The sequence below is a fragment of the Prionailurus viverrinus genome, chromosome E1 (assembly GCF_022837055.1).
Source record: "Prionailurus viverrinus isolate Anna chromosome E1, UM_Priviv_1.0, whole genome shotgun sequence".
NCBI classification, from domain to species: Eukaryota; Metazoa; Chordata; class Mammalia; order Carnivora; family Felidae; genus Prionailurus; species Prionailurus viverrinus.
The window spans coordinates 47,229,668-47,248,690 of NC_062574.1; the positions used below are offsets into that span (position 1 = coordinate 47,229,668).

Genomic DNA, 19,023 nt, shown 5'->3' on the forward strand with positions numbered 1-19,023 from the left:
TTTTCCCATGAAAGCCCAGCCTCTGTTATATCTCTGTTTTCATCAGTTTTGTGGACTGACTGGCTACCTCTCCCACATAATCTCTTCAGCTCTGGAGATCTTTGGTTCTATTTTGTTCTGGACTAGAACAAGCCCACATTTTAGAACAGGTCTCCCCACGGTCACTCAATAGGTAAGGCAGCAGGACTTTGGCTACTGGCTAGTTGTAGGCTGAGTTAGACTCAGGGAACTACAGATCGCAAGAACTGGAAAGACTCATGGAAATCACGTAGTCCAGCCAGGGCCCAGAGGGGCTAGGCGGTGTGCCCAAGGTCCTTCAAAGGCAGATGGCAAATTCGTGGCCCAGCGGAAATGAGATCACTGGCAGGTGCCAGCCTTCCTGGGCTCACACCTTGGCTCCGGCTTTTGCATATTTAAAATCTGGTCATCTCATTTTAAGTTAAATATACTAAGTATATCCTATCGTGCGGAAAGAGAAACCGGAGAAAAGCGGTTCCCGTCAGCTTGGGGAAGTGAATCCTTCTGTGACCTCATCAAAATTTACCCTAAAGAGACCTATTAAAAGCTTCTTTGGATTTCCCCTGACTTCTCAGAGGAAGTAAATACCTCCTTGGCCTTGACCACATAGGGTTGGTATTTATCAACTCCTCCACCAATGATCTGTCCAATCACAGGCAAAAGAATCTCTTACTGCCCGAGCCGTCAGCTGTGCCACCAAGAAGAGTCCTGAGAGCCAGGAGGTAATTTGCTGTGGCTCTGTAGCCAGGCATGCCTTCCTTTGGGCCACGGTTTCTCTACCTATGAAGATGGAAGTGTTAGGGGCACCTGGGTGGCTCAGTCGGTGAAGTGTCCGACTTCGCACAGGTTATGATCTCGCTGTTCACAGGTTCGAGCCCCGCGTCGGGCTCTGCTGTCAGCTCAGAGCCTGCTTCAGATCCTCTGTCCACCCCCCCCATCCTCCCCTGCATGCGCTTTCTCTCTCTCTCTCAAAAATAAATATTAAAAAAAGAGGGAGAGATGGAAGTGTTGGACTACAGGGTGTCCAAGCTTTGCTGCCTCTGTGCTTCCAAAGGTATAAAAAATCTGCATTTTTAGTAAGCATCCCAAGGGTTCTCAACTTCAGCTGATGCCAGAATCATCTGGGGTGCTTATTTAAAAATGCGGGTACACCTCCTTAGGGATACTCATTCTGATCAAGCAGGTCTAGCATGTGGCCCAGGAATAAGCATTTTGGTTGGTGGCCCATGTTTGGAGGAAGATTGAATTAAAGGGTACACATCTCAGTGGGTCATCCCAGGCTCTCCTTATTTCTTTCTCCTTTCTTATGACTCTGGGTGAGATGAAGGGCCTCTATTCCCCATCATTTTTTTCCATCAAATATTTATTGAGGGTCTGCCTAGCCAGACACTGTTAAAAAAATTTTTTTTTATGTTTGTTTATTTTGGAGAGAGAGGGAGAGAGACAGAGTGTGAGTGGGGAGGGTCAGAGAGAGGGGGAGACAGAGAATCTGAAGCAGGTTCAAGGCTCTGAGCTGTCAGCACAGAGCCTGACGTGGGGCTCGAACCCACGAACCATGAGATCATGACCTGAGCTGAAGTCGAAGTTGGGACGCCCAATGTACTGAGCCACCCAGGTGCCCCCAGACACAGTTTTTAGATGCTGGAGATATAGCAATGAGAAAATCAGAATTTCTTCCCTTCTGGAGCTTTCTTTCACTTAGTAATACGTACCTGAGTTTCCTCCATATCTCTCTGTGTTGTGATAGCTTACTTCTTTTTAGAACCAATAGTTCACTGTCTGGATGCATCACACATTCATATACTGAAGCACATCTTGGTTGCTTCCACATTTTATTTACCTTTTTAAAGTTTATTTATTTTTGAGAAAGACAGAGACAGCATGGGCGGGAGAGGGCAGAGAGAGAGGGAGAGAGAGTGAATCCCAAGCAGGCTCTTTACCGCCAGCTGCAGAGCTCAATGTGGGGCTCGAACTCACGAACCATGAGATCATGAACTGAGCTGCAACCAAGAGGTGGACGCTTAATCGACTGAGCCACCCAGGTGCCCTGCTTCCACGTTTTAGTGATTATGAATAAAGCTTCTGTAAACATCTGGGTGTAGGTTTTTGTGTGCATGTAACTTTCCATCATTGTCATTTACTTATTTTTTAAACTTTGGGGCTGTAAGTTTGAGAAAATCATCAAAGACCAACAACTGTAGGAGGGTTCTGGAGGAAGCTGGGGCAGCTTGCAAGGGGCCAAAGATAGGGGCATGTTTGACCAAGTTCCCTTTTCTGTCCTTTCAGATTCAGTAAATGATTCAAACACCAGCGTACTAACCAAAGGGCGAGAAAACACACACACACACACACACACACACACACACACACAAAAGAAAGAGGATTCACTGTCCAGTCGCTTTCAAGAGCTGATTTCTTATGCATTTCAACTTTCTTCTGCTCTTGTCAGCAGAGCCAAACATCAAGAAGCTATCAGGAATGTCAATGTCAGCCCCAGGAGAAAGCTTTCCAAGTCTGCTGGAGGGGTCTCTGGGCTTCCAGCTTTCTGTGGTTTCCAGCATTTGGTTCTCTCTGACAAGATCATCCGCCTTCGTGGGTGACAACACCTCACCCATTACTCATTTCTGAGCTTCCCTGAGAAGGTGTTTCCTGCTGTGTCTGTGGGAAGCCCGTCGTCAGTCACCGCGTAACGCGCAGAGGAAGAGTGGGTGCAGTTCCATCACAGACGAAAGGCTGCTGTGCCCCAGGTCAACTGCAGACCACATCTCCTTCCTCCACGACTTCTGATCTCACCAGACTCAAGAATGACTACTTCTGGGAACCTCAAACTTGGACGTAAAGTTGACAGTAAAAAAGATGAACGACCCAATAAACAAATTAGGTAAGAGAGCTGAACAGACATTTCACAAAGAAAGATACAAATGGGTAACAAGCAAAGCACAAAAGCACCCGACAGCATAAGCCCAAAGGAAGTGCAAATTTGAAATGGCAATAAGGCACCACTGCACATCCACCACAGTGGCTAAAGTTGTAAAAGACGGATGACACCAAACGTTAGCAAAGCTGTGGGGCAACCGGAACTCCCGCCCAGAGATGATTTTTAAGTAATCTCTACCCCTAACATGGGGCTCAAATCCAAAACCCTGAGATCAAGAGTCCTGTGCTCCACCAACTGAGCCAGCCAGGCACCCCATTTTCAACTATTTTTTAAACGTTTATTTCTTTTTGAGAGAGAGAGAGACAGAGAGAGAGACAGAGAGACAGAGAGACAGAGGATCTGAAGCAGGCTCTGTGCTGTCAGCGCAGAGCCTGATGCAGGGCTCGAACTCATAAACTGCGAGATCATGACCCAAACCAAAACCAAGAGATGAACACTTAACCAACTGAGCCACCCAGGCGTCCCTCAACCATTTTTAAATGTCCAATTTTGTGGCATTCACTCCATTTGCAATGTTGTGCAACCATCACCACTCTTTCTAAAATGTTTTTCTCACTCCAAACAGAAACCCTGTATCCATGACACAATAATTCCCCATTCCCCTTCTTTCCTGGCCCCTGGGAATCTTTTTTTTTATTATTTTTTTTATTTTTAAAAATTTACATCCAAATTAGTTAGCATATCGTGCAACAATGATTTCAGGAGTAGATTCCTTAGGGCCCCTTACCCATTTAGCCCATCCCCCTCCCACCACCCTTCCCGTAACCCTCAGTTTGTTCTCCATATTTACGAGTCTCTTCTCTTTGGTCCCCCTCCCTGTTTTTATATTATTTTTGTTTCCCTTCCCTTATGTTCATCTGTTTTGTCTCTTAATTTTTTTTTTAATTTTTAAATGTTTTTATTATTGCGAGAGCATGAGCAGGGGAGAGGCAGAGAGAGAGAGGGAGACCCAGAATCCGAAGCAGGCTCCAGGTTCTGAGCTGTCAGCCCAGAGCCCGATGCGGGGCTCAAACCCATGAACCGTGAGATCATGACCTGAGCTGAAGTCGGACGCTTAACTGGCTGAGCCACCCAGGCGCCCCTGTTTTGTCTCTTAAAGTCCTCATATGAGTGAAGTCATATGATATTTGTCTTTCTCTAATTTCACTTAGCATAATAGCCTCCAGTTCCATCCACGTAGTTGCCAATGGCAAGATTTCATTCTTTTTGATCGCCGAGTAATACTCCATTGTGTGTGTGTGTATATATATATATATATATATATATATATATATACATGTATATATATATATATATATATATATACACACCACATCTTTATCCATTCATCCATCGATGGACATTTGGGCTCTTTCCATGCTTTGGCTATTGTTGATAGGGCTGCTATAAACATGGGGGTGCATGCGTCCCTTTGAAACAGCACACCTGTATCCCGTGGATAAATGCAGAGTAGTGCGATTCCTGGGTCATAGGGTAGTTCTATTTTTAGTTTTTTGAGGAACCTCCATACTGTTTTCCAGAGTGGCTGCACCAGCTTGCATTCCCATGGGAATCTTTAATCTACTTTCCAGGTCTATGGATTTACCTCTTTTAGATATTGCATGTAAGTGGAACCATACAATATTTGTCCTTTTGTGTCTGGTTTCTCTCATTTAGCATAATGTTTTCAAGGTTCATCTACATTGTAGCACGAATCAGAATTTCATTCTTTTTTCTTTTACGTTTATTTATTCATTTTGGGAGGGGGAAGGGGCAGAGAGAGAAGGAGAGAGAAAGAATCCCAAGCAGGTTCTGCACCGTCAGTGTGGAGCCAGACGAGAGGCTTGAACACACGAACCACGAGATCATGACCTGAGCTGAAATCAAGAGTCAGGTGCTTAATGGACTGAGCCACCCAGGCACCCCAGAACTTCATTTTTCTATGTGGCTGAAAAATATTCCATTTGCACGCATACACCTCATTTTGTTCATGCATTCGTCTTTTGATGGGTATTTGAATAGTTTGGCAACTGTGGACAATCCTGCAACAAACATTGGCTTGAAAGTATCTGAATCCTCATTTTCAATTCTTTCATCGGGTCCATGCCTAGAGGTGGAATTGTTGAGTTATATCGTAATTCTATGTTTAGTTTTGTTTGTTTGTTTGTTTTTAGGAATCACCAAACTGGTTTCCACAGCAATTTCACATCCGCACCAGCAATGTATGAGGGTTCCAACGTCTCCACATGCTTGTTAATACTTCTTTTCTATTTGTCTGATGCCACGTGCTTTTGCATACACAATTTTCTCTTCTTTCCCCCAGCGTCTCTCTGAAGCCCTTCCTGACCCCATCTGAGTCTGTGTTTCACCCCCCGCTTCCCCCATACCCTATCCCTGTCCTGAGACAGATCACTGGTCAGCTTCCTCCCTACGTTTTGAGCTCCCTGAAGGTTGGCGTTTGCCAACCTTCCCACTCTTCTGTCTCCAGCACCCAGCACAGATCCATGTTCAAAATGCTCAACACTTGGGGCACCCGAATTGCTCAGTCAGTAAAGCTACGGAGGAGCTTTCTACATGGAGGAGAGTTGAATGGAGAAAGACTGTGGGGCCTCTTTGGGTGTCTTTTTTTGCTCACCTTTGGGGTGGGGATACACCTGCTTCTGAGGCCCCTTGAGCTCTGGAGAAAAAGAGGTGTCAGAGAATGTGGAGGATGAACGCTTGATAGGCATGCATGAATGGTAGGGTTTCAGGATTAGATTCAGCCACGACAGTGACGGGGCACTACAGTAACAGTGGCTAAATCCATCAAAGGGCAGAGGACACTGTCCAGGGCTGGTTAGGCCACTGTCTTCACGAATGTCCCAGGGGCACAGAGGCCTAGTTCATCATGCCACCATCCCAGGTGTGGCTCTCACTGTCTGACCCCAGGCAGCAGCTGGAATTCTAGCAACAGGATGGAGGAAGGATTCGGAGGAGAAAGGGGTTCTGGGAGGGCTACCTGGAGCTCCCACATGAGACTTTCACTTGAATCCTATTGGTAAGAATTCAGTCACAGGGCCACACCTAAAAGCTGGAGTGGCTGAGGGGCACCTGGGTGGCTCAGTGGGTTGAGCGTCTGACTTCAGCTCAGGTCATGATCTTGCGATTGGTGAGTTCAAGCCCCACATCCGGCTCTGTGCTGACAGCTCGGAGCCTGGGGCCTGCTTCGGATTCTGTGTCTCCCTCTCTCTCTGCCCCTCCCTCATTCCCACTCTGTTTCTTTCTCAAAAATAAATAAACATTAAAAAAAATTAAGTGTTAAAATTTTTTTTTTAAAAAGTCATGTACAGGCTACAAATTGAGTGTTCCACTACTCTAGAAGAGGAGGGAAGGGGCGGGGGGAGGAAGTGACAGCCCGTGGCTCAAACCACGAGATCATGACCTGAGCCGAAGTCAGATTAACGACTGAGCCACCCAGGCGCCCCATGGACAGTCTTATTTTCTTATTTTTAAATATCCCACCCCCTTGTCAGCTGGATCCAGAACTCGGGCTGGGAAAGCAGGTCACTGTAGCTCTCCTGAGTCTGATAGGCCTCCCGAATGACAACTGGTGTGTTCGCTCTGAGCTCATGTAAGTGCCCCGAAGCGTAATGGGTGCAAACCTGGCCCTTGCCCTCACTCCTCCCCTGGTCCTGTCCTGCGCTTGGGAATCGAAGGGCACCGGGTGCCCCCTCTTCTGTTCACTCCCGTTCGGGCCCGTTGAGCACTCCTGGCAGCGATTTCCGTGGTCGACCTGGTTCCTGGGGAGTGTGGCCTTCTGACTCTGGAACTGGCGGCACCTGTCGCTCTAGCTAGAGGCTGAGGGGAGCCCATTTACACCCCTCCCCGAGACCATCCGCCGCGCCTTTCCGCTCTGCTCTCTGTCAGCCCGAACCTGGAAACTACCCCACTTCGGGGCGTCTGTGTGTGACACCGGTGCGATCTCCATAGTGACTCCCCTGTTGATATGCAAGCCAGCGCGTGAGAGAATTTCACGGTCTGTGCGTGGTGGGCGGTGGGGGGCAGATGGGACGTGGGCCAGCTCCTGCAGGAGGCTGTCTCGGGCCCCCACCCGGGGCAAGTGGGCCCTCCCCGAAGCAGCAGGAGGTGCAGTATTAGGAGAGATGGGGGCTGGGACGCTGCTAGAGAGGAACCCGGACAGCCTCCTGCAAGGCGGAGACACTCCCGGTGGGTCTTCCCGGCCTCTAACACAGACGGAGCAACAGCCACCTCGAGGCAGACGCCGAGGGTCCCGTCGGTCTTGTAGGTGAGTGGCATGAGGCAGCGTGAGTTTGGGGAGGGACAAGCACCAGTGCCCTGAACAAATCAGGATCACCTGGAAGGGGCTGATGGGGCCAGGGCAGTTCGAGGGCGTGAAGAGTTACGGCACAGCCCAGCCGGGTTCTCATGCCTTCTGGTCAGTCTCATGCCTTCACAGTCAGCTGGACTGTGTGCGTTCCGTTCTGTGTGGCCATGTGACGTTGCGCTGGAACGTGATATGCGCCACTTCTACGCTTGGCTGGCCCCTGAGGCCCCCCACGTTCTCTCCTCCCCGCCGCTGGCTGGATGCACTTGACATGCTCTACCACTGAGGTCGGGGGCGACGAGCTAAATGAGCAGCAAGAGAGCGACGCTGATGCTGCCCCGAGACCAGCACCTTGCAGTCCTCCAGTCGCCTCTGCCAGTTCCCTGGGGCCTCGCCCCCCTCCCCAGGCTCGCGGCTCAGGAGGGCACGGCTGACCGGTTCTCTCTTAATAGTTCTGACCCTACCTCTTGTGCCCTTGGTCAGTCACTGGGCGCATGTTTGTGCAGATTGTCGTGTGGTTCGTTCAGGCCTCTGCTCAAATAGGAGTCCTCTCTCAGAGAAGCCCTCCCGAAATACAAATAGTAATCCCCTCGATTCCAGCACTTTCTCTTCCTGACAGCACTGTTTTTCTGTATAGCTCCCGGGTCTCTTTCTTTCTTTCTTTCTTTCTTTTTTTTTAATGTTTATTTTTGAGAGAGAAAGAGACAAAGGGTGAGCAGGGGAGGGGCAGAGAGAGAGGGAGACACAGAATCCAAAGCAGGCTCCAGGTTCCGAGCTGTGAGCACAGGGCCTGACACAGGGCTCAAACCCACAAACTGAGAATCATGACCCGAGCCGAAGTCCAACGATTAACCAACTGAGCCACCCAGGTGCTCCAAGATCTTTAAAACAAAAGAGCCTCAGGGGCGCCTGGGTGGCTCAGTTGGTTAAGTGTCTGACCTCCGCTCAGGTCATGATCTTGCGGTTTGTGAGTTCGAGCCCTGCATCGGGCTCTCTGCTGTCAGCACAGAGCCTGCTTCAGATCCTCTCTCTCTCTCTCTGTCTCTCTCGGCCCCTCTCCCCCAAAATAAATAAACAGTAAAAAAAAAAAAAATTCAAAGGAGCCTCAGTGCTGGGAAGCAGCAGGCTTTCCATCTCTCCTTGGCCCTGGGGCTAGAGCTGTGCTATTCCAGATAGCCCTGGGAAGCAGATCAGCAAGCAAATCTTAAGTCAGGCACTTGCATTACAAGAGAGGAAACTTGTTGGGGCTTACAAGGACCCTTAGGACCCTTAGGCTGCTGCTGATTGAGTTGGGTAACCCTGGGGTAGGGAGAGCAGGGGAGCGGAGGGGGGGCGGGGAGGATGTTGGGCTCGTGGAAGTTGAGGTGCTTGTGGGCAAATGTCTAGGAGCAGCATGGCCTCCTCCCCTGTAGCTCAGGACATAAATCTGAGCAGGGGACCCAGGAAGAGAGGTTGTGGGCGTGGAGGCGGCCCTGAAGCCATGGCCCCGGCTGAGACCCCACACTTGCCACTCTTGGTGAGGAAACAGGGCCGAATTCTGCTGAGCCTGAGGAAGGCCAGGCCCTGAAGGCTGGACAAGGGGAGAGGAGGAAGCAACAGAGGTGGCAGCATAAGGGGCAGGAGGCAAACCAGCGCTGGAGGTGCTCAGGCAGCCCGTATGTGCTGTGAGGACCCTCCCCGAGGCTATCCTTAGCCAGCCCCTCAGCCTCCACCCCACCCAGACTGTGGCCCCCCTGCCCTGCCACACTTCCCCCCCTCTGCTGAGAAACCTTCCCAGCTTCCAGGACCAAGTGCAGACTCCTGACCCTCAGGAAGGTGTGATGTAGGGGGAAGCGGGGAGACCCAGGGCTTTATTCCAGGCTGTGTGACCTTGGGCAGGGCCTTAAACTCCAATTCCCTTGTCCATCTGTTTAAAAAAAAAAAAAAAAAGCCAATGTCGCCAGGTTGGCCTGAGGATCCATGATTGTGTGTAGGTGTTTTCAAACTTTTTTTTTTTTAATTTTTAAAGCTTATTTATTTATTTTGAGAAAGAGAGAGACCATGAGCAGGGGAGGGGCAGAAAGAGAGCAAGAGAGAGAATCCCAAGCAGGCTCCACGCTATCAGCACCGAACCCAATGCAGGGCTTGAACCCAGTGAACCGTGAGATCATGAGCTGAGCCAAAACCACGAGCTGGATGCTTAACCGACGGGGCCCCCCAGACACCCTGGTGTTTTCAAACTATGAAGTGCAAATGGAACCGGTACTGATTACGATCTTGGCTTTCAAGGCCTTTTACAGTCTGAGCCTGGTTCTCTGGGCCAATTCCTCAACTATTTGGCCCCCTAAATTCCTTCTGAGTGTCCCTGGCTGTAGCCAGCATCCACTTTTCTCTCTGATCTGGGGCCAAGGGCTCTCTTCCTCTCTGCTTGTCTACTTATCCTCAGCCTGATGCCACAACTGACCCACGCCCCACCCCCCACCCCCTGAGGAGCCTTTCCTGACCAGCTTCCTGTGAGCTCTTGCTCTGCCACAGCCTCAAAACCCCACATGCCTGCCTTCCCTCCCACTGATGTCACTGGTCTCTTCGTCCAACTGAGGAGCTGCTCCCTGAAGCCAGGACCCCTCCTTGACCTGCCTGTGGCCCTGCCCTCTGGCCACCACCACCAAGCCCAGCACCCCGTTTCAATAGCCACCTGCTGGCGGGACTCATCTGCAGTCAGGAGCCGCAGAGCAGTGGTTAGGACCCAGACTCTGGGTGACCTTGGACAGTTTGCCTCCTATGCTTTGGGAGTAACCAGGAGGTGACCTTGTACAAGCTACCTTTCTCAGCCTCAAGAAAGTTTGAAAAGCTATGTGAGGGTTGCCCAGGATACTGTGGGCTCCTCGATGCCAGCTCCCACACCTGGTAATCCATGCATGCATGCCAGCCCACTTCCGGTCAGCCCTGTGCCCACCCATGGCTTCTGTTCTTGTTGAGGGCAAAGAAATTCATCCATAGTTTCCCTCTTTTATGTTTCAACCTTTGACCCATTTGAAGGCTACCCTGGTGATCGTCGTGAGGTTCGACCCAGCTGTCTTTTTCCAGAAGGGTACCCGTTGTCCAGATTATATTTATTAAAAGGTCCATTGTTGGGGTGCCTGGGTGACTCAGTCGGATGAGCGTCTGACTCTTGATTTTGGTTCAGGCGAGGATCTCATGGTTCGTGAGTTCAAGCCCCACTTCAGGCTCTGCTGACAGGGCAGAGCCTGCTTGGGGTTCTCCCCCCGCCCTCCCAAATGAACATTAAAAAAAACAAGAAAGGTCCCTTTTCAGCTCTGAGATTTGAGAGGATGCATTTTACACTCTGAGTTTCCATATGCTGGGGGCCTGTTTCTGGGCTTTCCGTTCTGTTGCTGTTAGTGGCCCTGCTGGGCATGGCCGCCAGGCTCATTCCTGAGTCTTCCCAGGAGGTGGGGGTGTCCGATGCGCCACCCCTCTCCCACTGCTCTCCCTTCTCAAGTTCTCCTGGCTCTTCTGCTTGTTCATGTTTTCAATGTAAACTTCAGATAGTTCCAGGAAAAAAGCCTCTGGGTGTTTTTATTTGGATCGTGTTCAATTTATAAACTACCTTTGGAAGAATTGACATCTTTATGACGTTGGGTTTTTTCCTCGCCAAGAACACAGCTCCACCTTTTCAATTTCATGTCCTTTGGGAATGTCTCAGTTTTCCTTGGGGAGGTTTTGCACGTTTCTTGTGATGTTTATTTCCAGATATTTTATCTGTTTTGTTGACATTGGAGATCAGACCTTCTCTTCCAACACGCCATCTCACTGGTGGGTGTTTACATGTAGGAAGGTATCGGTTTCTCCATACGGGTTTTATCTCACTTTCCTCCTGAATTCCTGGACTGTTTGAAGTGGTCTGGCAATTGGTGTCATACAGATAAAATTGTTTTTAAATCTCAAGTTTAAACCCCACAACTAGGTGAGCTCTAAGAAGGCTCTTCCACTGCTTCTAGATCTCCCTGCACCGGGATCCCACAGAATGAGTTTAATGAGCAAATGACAGACTGAGAGATGGGGGGCTTAAATGGGATGCTTGATGACTCCTTGTCATGAAATCGCCTTAAATCTGTGCCAACATCTTATTTGCACAAAATTCTTTTTTTAAATATTTATTTTTGAGAGAGAGACACACAGAGCATGTGGGGGGGAGGGGCAGAGAGAGAGGGAGACACAGAATCCAAAGCAGATTCCAGGCTCTCAGCTGTCAGCACAGAGCCCGACGCGGGGCTCGAACTGATGAACTGCTGGATCATGACCTGAGTTGAAGTCAGATGCTTAACCGACTGAGTCACCCAGGTGCCCCTCTTTTTTTTTTTTTTCTTTTATTCAAAACATTTTGTTCTAAGGGAAACAAGTTCTTTTACAAATGCTTTCTGCCCATAAGATTTCAATCACTTTTGTAGCCTGAGTAAAGTAACCTGTGAGGAGAGATTACCTTTTTCCGAACAAAATGCCAGATCTGTCAGGATGACTATTGTCAGGCAAAAAAATAAATTAATTTAAAAAAGGCAAAGCAACACGTGTTGGCAAGGATGTGGAGAAATAGGAATCCCCATGTCCTGATGGTGGGAATGTAAATTGGTGCAGCCACTGCAGAAAACAGTATGGAGTTTCCCCAAAACATTACAAATAGGCCTACCTAATGATCCAGCAATCCTACTTCTGGGTATTTATCCAAAATGATTGAACTCAGGATCTCAAGGAGATATCAGCACTCCCGTGTTCATTGCAAGGCTAGTCACAGTAGCCAAGACTTAGAAACAACCTAAATGTCCACCAACAGATAAGTGGATAAAGAACATGTCACACGCACACACAGTGGAAGACTACTCATCCTTAATAAAAGGAAATTCTGCAATATGGGACAACAGGGACGAACACTGAGGACACTGTGCTAAGTGAAACAAGCCAGTCATGGGAGGACAAATATTGGATGCTTCCACTTACATGAGTCGAAAATATCAAATTCATAGAATCAAAGACTAAAATGGTTAATCAGCAGGCATTAGGTTTCAGTTAAGCAAGATGAGTAAGTTCTAGAGATCTGCTATACAACACGGTACCTATCGGTCAACGATAACGTATTGTACACATGAACATTTAAGGGGGGGGGGGCGCCTGGGTGGCGCAGTCGGTTAAGCGTCCGACTTCAGCCAGGTCACGATCTCGCGGTCCATGAGTTCGAGCCCCGCGTCGGGCTCTGGGCTGATGGCTCAGAGCCTGGAGCCTGTTTCCGATTCTGTGTCTCCCTCTCTCTCTGCCCCTCCCCCGTTCATGCTCTGGCTCTCTCTGTCCCAAAAAGAAATAAACGTTGAACATTTAAGAGGGGAGCGGCGCCCTGGGTGGCTCAGTCGGTTGAGCGTCCTGACTTTGGCTCAGGTCACGATCCTGCAGTTTGTGGGTTTGAGCCCTGCGTCGGGCTGTGTGCTGACAGCTCAGAGCCCGGAGCCTCCTTTGGATTCTAGGTCTCCCTCTCATTCCTCTCTCCCCGACTTGTGCTCTCTCTCTCAAAAATAATAAACATGAAGAAAAAAGAAAATTTAAGAGGGGAGATCTTGTGCTAAGTTTTCTTATCACAATAAAAAAAGAAAAACATTGTTGGCTAAAATAGCTGGTTCTGGAAGCTCATGGAAGAGGGGAAGTAGGAAATACACATTTAAGGGAAAAAAATTCTTTGCAAAGCTCCCGGAGGATTCTACTGCAGGATGAGACCGGCTCTAGCCCATTCTCCTCCTTTGATAGGATGGGCCAGTGATCAGATGCCCAGAGGCAGTAATGAGGGTCTTGTCCAAGCCCTTAGAGCCTCACTTCCTTGTGGAGTCATCCTGTTTCAGTGCTAGTAGGTATAGACCAGAGAGAACACGGTCTTCCTACTCTCCAGCTGCACCCCTTACCCTAAGAGGTGAAAACAAGGGGCAGATGCATTTAAAAAACATTACTAACTGGTTTTCCTCCAAATCCTTGCTGCCTTTTCTGGCCTGGCAGGCAGGTCTGAACTTCAGAAAAACATGGCTGGACTTCCCTCCAACCTTCTACCCTCGAAGACTCCTAAAGCAGCTGGACGTGGTGGGGGAAAGCTTTGAGGTCTGTCTCCGTCAGCTCAGGCTGCTATAGCAAAATACCAGAGACTGGCGAGTCTGAGATCACGGTGCTGGCAGATTCGGTTCTTGGTGAGGGCTCTCTTCCAGGCTTGAGACGCTGCGGCCTCGCTGTTGTCTCACAAGATGGAGAGAGAAAGCTCTGGTTATAAAGGCTCTGACCCAACATGAGGACCCCACCCCCATGACCTCACCTAATCTAATTCTCTCCCGAAGGGCCTGCCTCCTCATACCATCACACTGGGGGTTAGGGCTTCAATATTTGGATGGGGGGGGGGACACACCCACATTCAGTCCATGGCAAAGTTCGTAGTCCTAGCTCTGGATCCTACGAGTTGTGTAACCTTGGGCAAGTTACCTAACGCCTCGGACCTTATTTCCTCATCAATATGATGGAATACAAAGTCTGCCTCCTAGGGTTTTGGGAGAAGTGAGTAATACATAAGATGTCAAGCACGATACCAGAAATAGGGTATTTGCTCAATACAGGTTTCTCCTCTCTGTCCATCTGCGGCAGAGGCTGGCTGTCATCTTCTCCTCTCACAGTTTGTGAGTTCAAGCTCTGAGTTAGGTTCTGCACTGACAGTTCGCTCTCTCCCTAGGCCCCTGCCCCTCCGCCACTCATGCTCCCACTCTCTCTCAAAATAAACTAAAAACAAAACCACCAAATGAACACACGCTTCAAGAGCATATACAGCGTCTCCCTGTTCTTTAGTGTAAAACAGGGCTCAGGACTGGAGAACGTGCATTTCATGGAAACATGGTGTCTTGGGGAATGAAAGCATTTCTAAGGCACCAGATACCATTCCGTGTTCATTCTTCCCAGTCATCCAGGCGCTCTGGTAAAGCAGAGCTCCATCCACACATCGCCGACTGTAAGCAGGTCAAGGGGGCAAGACAAGGAAAGGCAGACTTCCTGTGCCCCCGGCCTTATCTCTTTCCATGACGTCGGTGTCTGTGCCCTCAAGCACCATCTTGGAGTACCTGAAGGTGGGGTCTGGTGCTGCAGAGACTGCCTTGAGGCCCTCGATGGGAGCTGTCAGCACTGCTCCCTCTGCAATCGTGTTTGAAAATGAGACTGCTACCAGTGAGCCGGGCGTACTGGACCTCCTGCCGCTGCAGGGCCACTGCAGTGAGTGCAGTACGAGGAAGTCTCAAGGCCACTCGTCCGCCTGACTCGTAGGCATCAAACGCAGCTGAGCTGTCCATGGGGCATGCCTCCCCAGGAATTACACATTCATGGTGGAAGGGGATCCAAACACCAAGAAACCTGTGACCAAACTCTGCAAAAGCATCACCGTTCCCATTAATTCCAATGCTGTTCTGACGCAATGAGTCAAACAGAGCAAAAAGCCACAAGGAGGCTGATGGGCAGGGCCTTAAGTTTTCACTAAAATGGCCCCACTTTGGAAACAACTGCTCAGCTTCGGAGTAGCTAGCACAGGTGGTCCAGGAGACCAGCAGAGTCCAGCAGGACAGTATCCACTGAGGTCATCGAAGAAATGCGAATTGAAAACTACTGCACAAGTAGGGCAACCACAAATGAGGTAGCATGCTGAACTGTATTTAAGAACTAGACCACGAACACGGGGCCCCTGGGTGGCTGAGTCGGTTAAGCGTCCTACTCTTGGTTTTGGCTTAGGTCATGATCTCACGGTACACGAGTTTGAACCGGGCACGGGGCTCTGCATGGACAGTGTGGAGCCTGCTTGGGATTCTCTCTCTCCCTCTCAAAATAAATAACTTAAAAAAGAAAAAAAAAAAGATTCTGTCTCCCTCCTTCTTCCTCTCCCCCACTGGCACAGTCTCCCAATTTCTTGCTCTCAAAAACAAAACACAACAACAACAAACATAAAACACACACAACACAGACCAAGAAATTCCTTGGGTTCAATTTCCATCAGGCTCTCCCCAAACAACACTTGTTTGGTCTAGGACAGCCAGCATGATGTGGTCAGACACTCCTGGTCTCACCCTGCAACAGCCAGCTGAGCAGACGCTTTTTTTAGCTACTTAGCACATGGAGACTGCTTCAACACACAGCATTCTGTGCCTCTGTCCTTTATTTAAGGGAGGGGGAGAGGGGATGAGAACCAAAGAAGCCATGCTCTTTTGGTTAAGCGTCTGACTTGGGCTCAGGTCATGATCTCACAGTTCGCAGGCTCAAGCCCCACATGGGGCTCTCTGCTGTCAGCAAGGAGCCTGCTTCAGAGCCTCTGTTCCCCCTAATCTTTCTGCCCCTTCCCCTACTCACGCGCTCTCAAACATAAACGTTAAAAAAAAACAACCCAAAACACCAGGCATGCCTGGCTGTGCCCTCAAGCATCTCGGAGCACCCAAGGGTGGGGTCTGGGCATCCACATTGTGAACAAGCCCCCCAGGGACCCTGATGAACAGCTGAGTGTGGGCATCCCTAATTCAGGGGCCCAGCAAGACCCACATGCTCCCCAAGGGGCTAGGTGAGTCAGAAAACAGGACACAGGAGTCCTGATATCTGACATAGCTTTTAGGTTTTTACTTTAAGACGAAAGGGGGAAAAAAAGGAGAAAAGATACAGAGTGAAGAATTCATTGTATGTTTATTATTCACAGTTAATCACTACCTACCAAATGCTATCCGCAGAGTTAAAGGATTAAGTACATAAGTCTTTTTATTTAAACACTGATTTTTTTTTAAATATATACACACAAAACTTAGTTTAGCAAGGCTTCATGATATACACCAATTCCAAAATAAAACAATCAAATGGTCCAGGTGTAGAATGCCAGAGATTCCTCTTATCATCACCAAGGAAAGGAGAAGCTACCAGAAAGGACGTGAGGTGGCAGATGCTCCGTCCAGAAGAGCAGCCGCCTCCGGGGCCTCTGAGTACTCCGGGCCGAGTCCCGCTCCATAACCAAAGTCCAGGGGAGACTCCAACCTCCAACCAATTGGAGACTTCAGAATCCAAAGGCCGTCACCAACTCCGGGCAGCCCCATTTTTTGTTGCAGGAATGGGATCAGGTGGAGAAAGTTCACAGGCACATCACTATGAGGGGCAAGCAGCTGACAAGGCGTGCAGAGAGAGCTCTGCCATGGACACGGCCTTCCTACATTTCCCACTTGTCCTTCCCCAAACAGTCCCTGCCTCACGGAGACACTTCCTGGGGGGCGGGGGGGGGGGGAGCAGCTATAAACACAGCCCCCTGGGAACAGAGACACGAAAACCCAGCCACTTCATCAACGCTGCCCCAGTGCTCGCCTGGGCAGGTTAGGGAGTCAGCACAAACGAAGAAAGCCGCAAACAGACACCTCTGTTTCAGAGCAAGAAAAATGGAAGCTCTCATTTTCCACCCCAGTGCTGGAACACAGTACAACCTGGGACAGTCACAGAGGGACGTTTTAATTTCCTTGGGCTTTCCTGTTTGGAACTTGCTGGCTCCAGGGTTTTGTGTCTGGAGGGGGTGGGGGGAAGGACGGTGGGCGCTCTGGAGTTGAGGAGGGGCAGACAACAGCCTAGATCACGAGGTCAAGGACTCTGACCCCCCTCCTCCCTAGGTGAGATCCAGTCCGATGTGGGAGAAGCTGTAACCTCTCCTCCTTCCCCGGCAGCAGGTGCCACTGCAAACCCCAGAGGGCTGGACAAATATTAAAGCTGAACGTTCCAGGCTCGTGGCTGCAGACAGGCAGAAATGCCCACACCCTCCACCTGCGCTGGCCTCCTCTCCTCTACCCCACTCCCTCTCTCCCTCCCCCTACCCAGGGAGGATGATGTACACAGAGTAGGAGACAAATTGGCTGAAAAGCTCTGGACTGTCTTTAACTTATTTTAAAACAAATAAAAAAAAAAAAAAAACCACCACTCATAAGCAACTCTTGAAATAAGGAAAAAGGCACTATGAAAAATCAACGTGCTTAATGATACCACGTGGAGAGAAAACAACATAGAAAAGAGACAAAGGTTTTCAGGTTGACTTTTCTCGGGAAGCCGTGAGGGGCCAACAGTCCTTCCTTTTGCCCTGCTCCATTTCCAACTGTGTCACAAGACGCTGGGGCTGGGGGCTGCCCCTCTGGCAGAAGGTGACCAGCAGGGGCTGCCACCCACTGCCCTCTCCTCTGTGCATCGAGGAGCACAACGACGGCTGTTCTTTCTTCTGTCATTCCGACTACGACAGACAGTTTGCATAGAGAAAATACCAGCCTGCTTGGTTTCTTTTCTTTTATTATTGGCATCAGCTAGGACTATATGTGGTATTAGACGTCATGCACTGATGGACAGAAGAGGAAAAGGATGAAAAAGAGGAGAAAGGAGCAGCGGTGAAAATTTGTAATAAAAACTCTTTTCTTAATTTATAGGTAAGTTTTGGCATTTTTATATCCAACACCCCCTCCCGCCCCCCCCAAAGTTCCAACCAAAGTGAGAGGGTCACCAGGTGACCCAGCCAGGTGTTCTGAGCTCCCTCACGGGCTGCTGTTAAGGCAGCTCGTGGGTTTAAATCTTTTGTATGTGTTTTAAATTTTTCACTTTCTTTAAATAATCTCTTCTTGATTCTTAGACGTTCCGGTTCACAGGGGTGACGTAATTGCGGGGAAACATGCCGGTCTGCCCGTGGCAGGCCCCTTTCCACCAGTTGGGATCTGAGTTATCCATGACGTGGATAAAGTCTCCCCGACGGAATCCCAGCTCTCCATCCTCCTGGGGATCAAAGTCAAAGAGGGCCTGGACGTATGTTGGTTGCTGCAGAAGAGGGGCAGGGAAAGAGCACATGCTGGGTCTCTGCTCACAGCCAGCCCCCTGCTAGGTGGGGCTGGTCACAAGGGCGCAACAGATGTGTGCGACTCTTTATGTCTCCTGAGATGACCTCCCATTTCTCCTCCCCCTCCATTTATCCTTATAGGTCCTACGTCTACTCTCGTGGGTACAGACTACTTTCATCAAAGCCCACAACACGCTAGAACACGCTGGAGTCTATTCCGCCACGGCGGCCAGGGCACCACACCATCGAAGCAAGTACTGCTTTTTCAGGGAAGGAACTTGGGAAACAGCAATCAGGCTTTGGTTTACAACTCCAGGCTTTGAAAAGGCTTTACTTCCCATCACTTTATTGCTTATAAAGTCCTTAAGGTTTTACAGAGTCAACAGCTTAAATAAAGTGAGGTGGAGGGCCACCTGGGTGGCTCAGTCGGTTAAGTGTCCGACTCTTAATTTCTGCTTAGGTCAGTTCGAGCTCCACAATGGGCTCTGTGCGGTCCGTGCACAGCCTGCCTGGCATTCTCTCTCTGCCCCTCCCCCCCACTCGCGCTCTTCAGAATAAAAACTTTAAATAAATAAATAAAACAAACAGGGGCGCCTGGGTGGCTCAGTCGGTTAAGCGTCTGACTTCAGCTCAGGTCATGATCTCACGGTCCGTGAGTTCAAGCCCCGCGTTGGACTCTGTGCCCTCAGCTCAGAGCCTGGAGCCTGCTTCGGATTCTGTGTCTCCCTCTCTCCCTGCCCCTCCCCTGCTCATGCTCTGTCTGTCTCAAAAATAAATAAAAACATTAAAAAAATTTGTTTGAAACAAACAAAAGTGGAGCTCCCCGTAACATAGGAATACAGGAATGAGCGTGGACTCCACTCCCTCAACAAGCGAGGTTTTCCTCCTAACTTGCTTCCAGCG

At 49.5% G+C, this 19,023-nt stretch overlaps 1 protein-coding gene across 1 annotated transcript in view; it reads right to left on the reverse strand.

Annotated features, from left to right (window-relative positions):
* Window positions 1–15,943: 15,943 nt before the first annotated feature.
* GRB2 (growth factor receptor bound protein 2) overlaps window positions 15,944–19,023 on the reverse strand; it is a 72,804-nt gene continuing 69,724 nt past the window's right edge. The window contains exon 6 of the mRNA XM_047832450.1: window positions 15,944–18,101. Coding sequence (XP_047688406.1) covers window positions 17,916–18,101 — 186 coding nt within the window. The 3' untranslated portion in view covers window positions 15,944–17,915. The remainder of the gene's footprint in view (window positions 18,102–19,023) is intronic.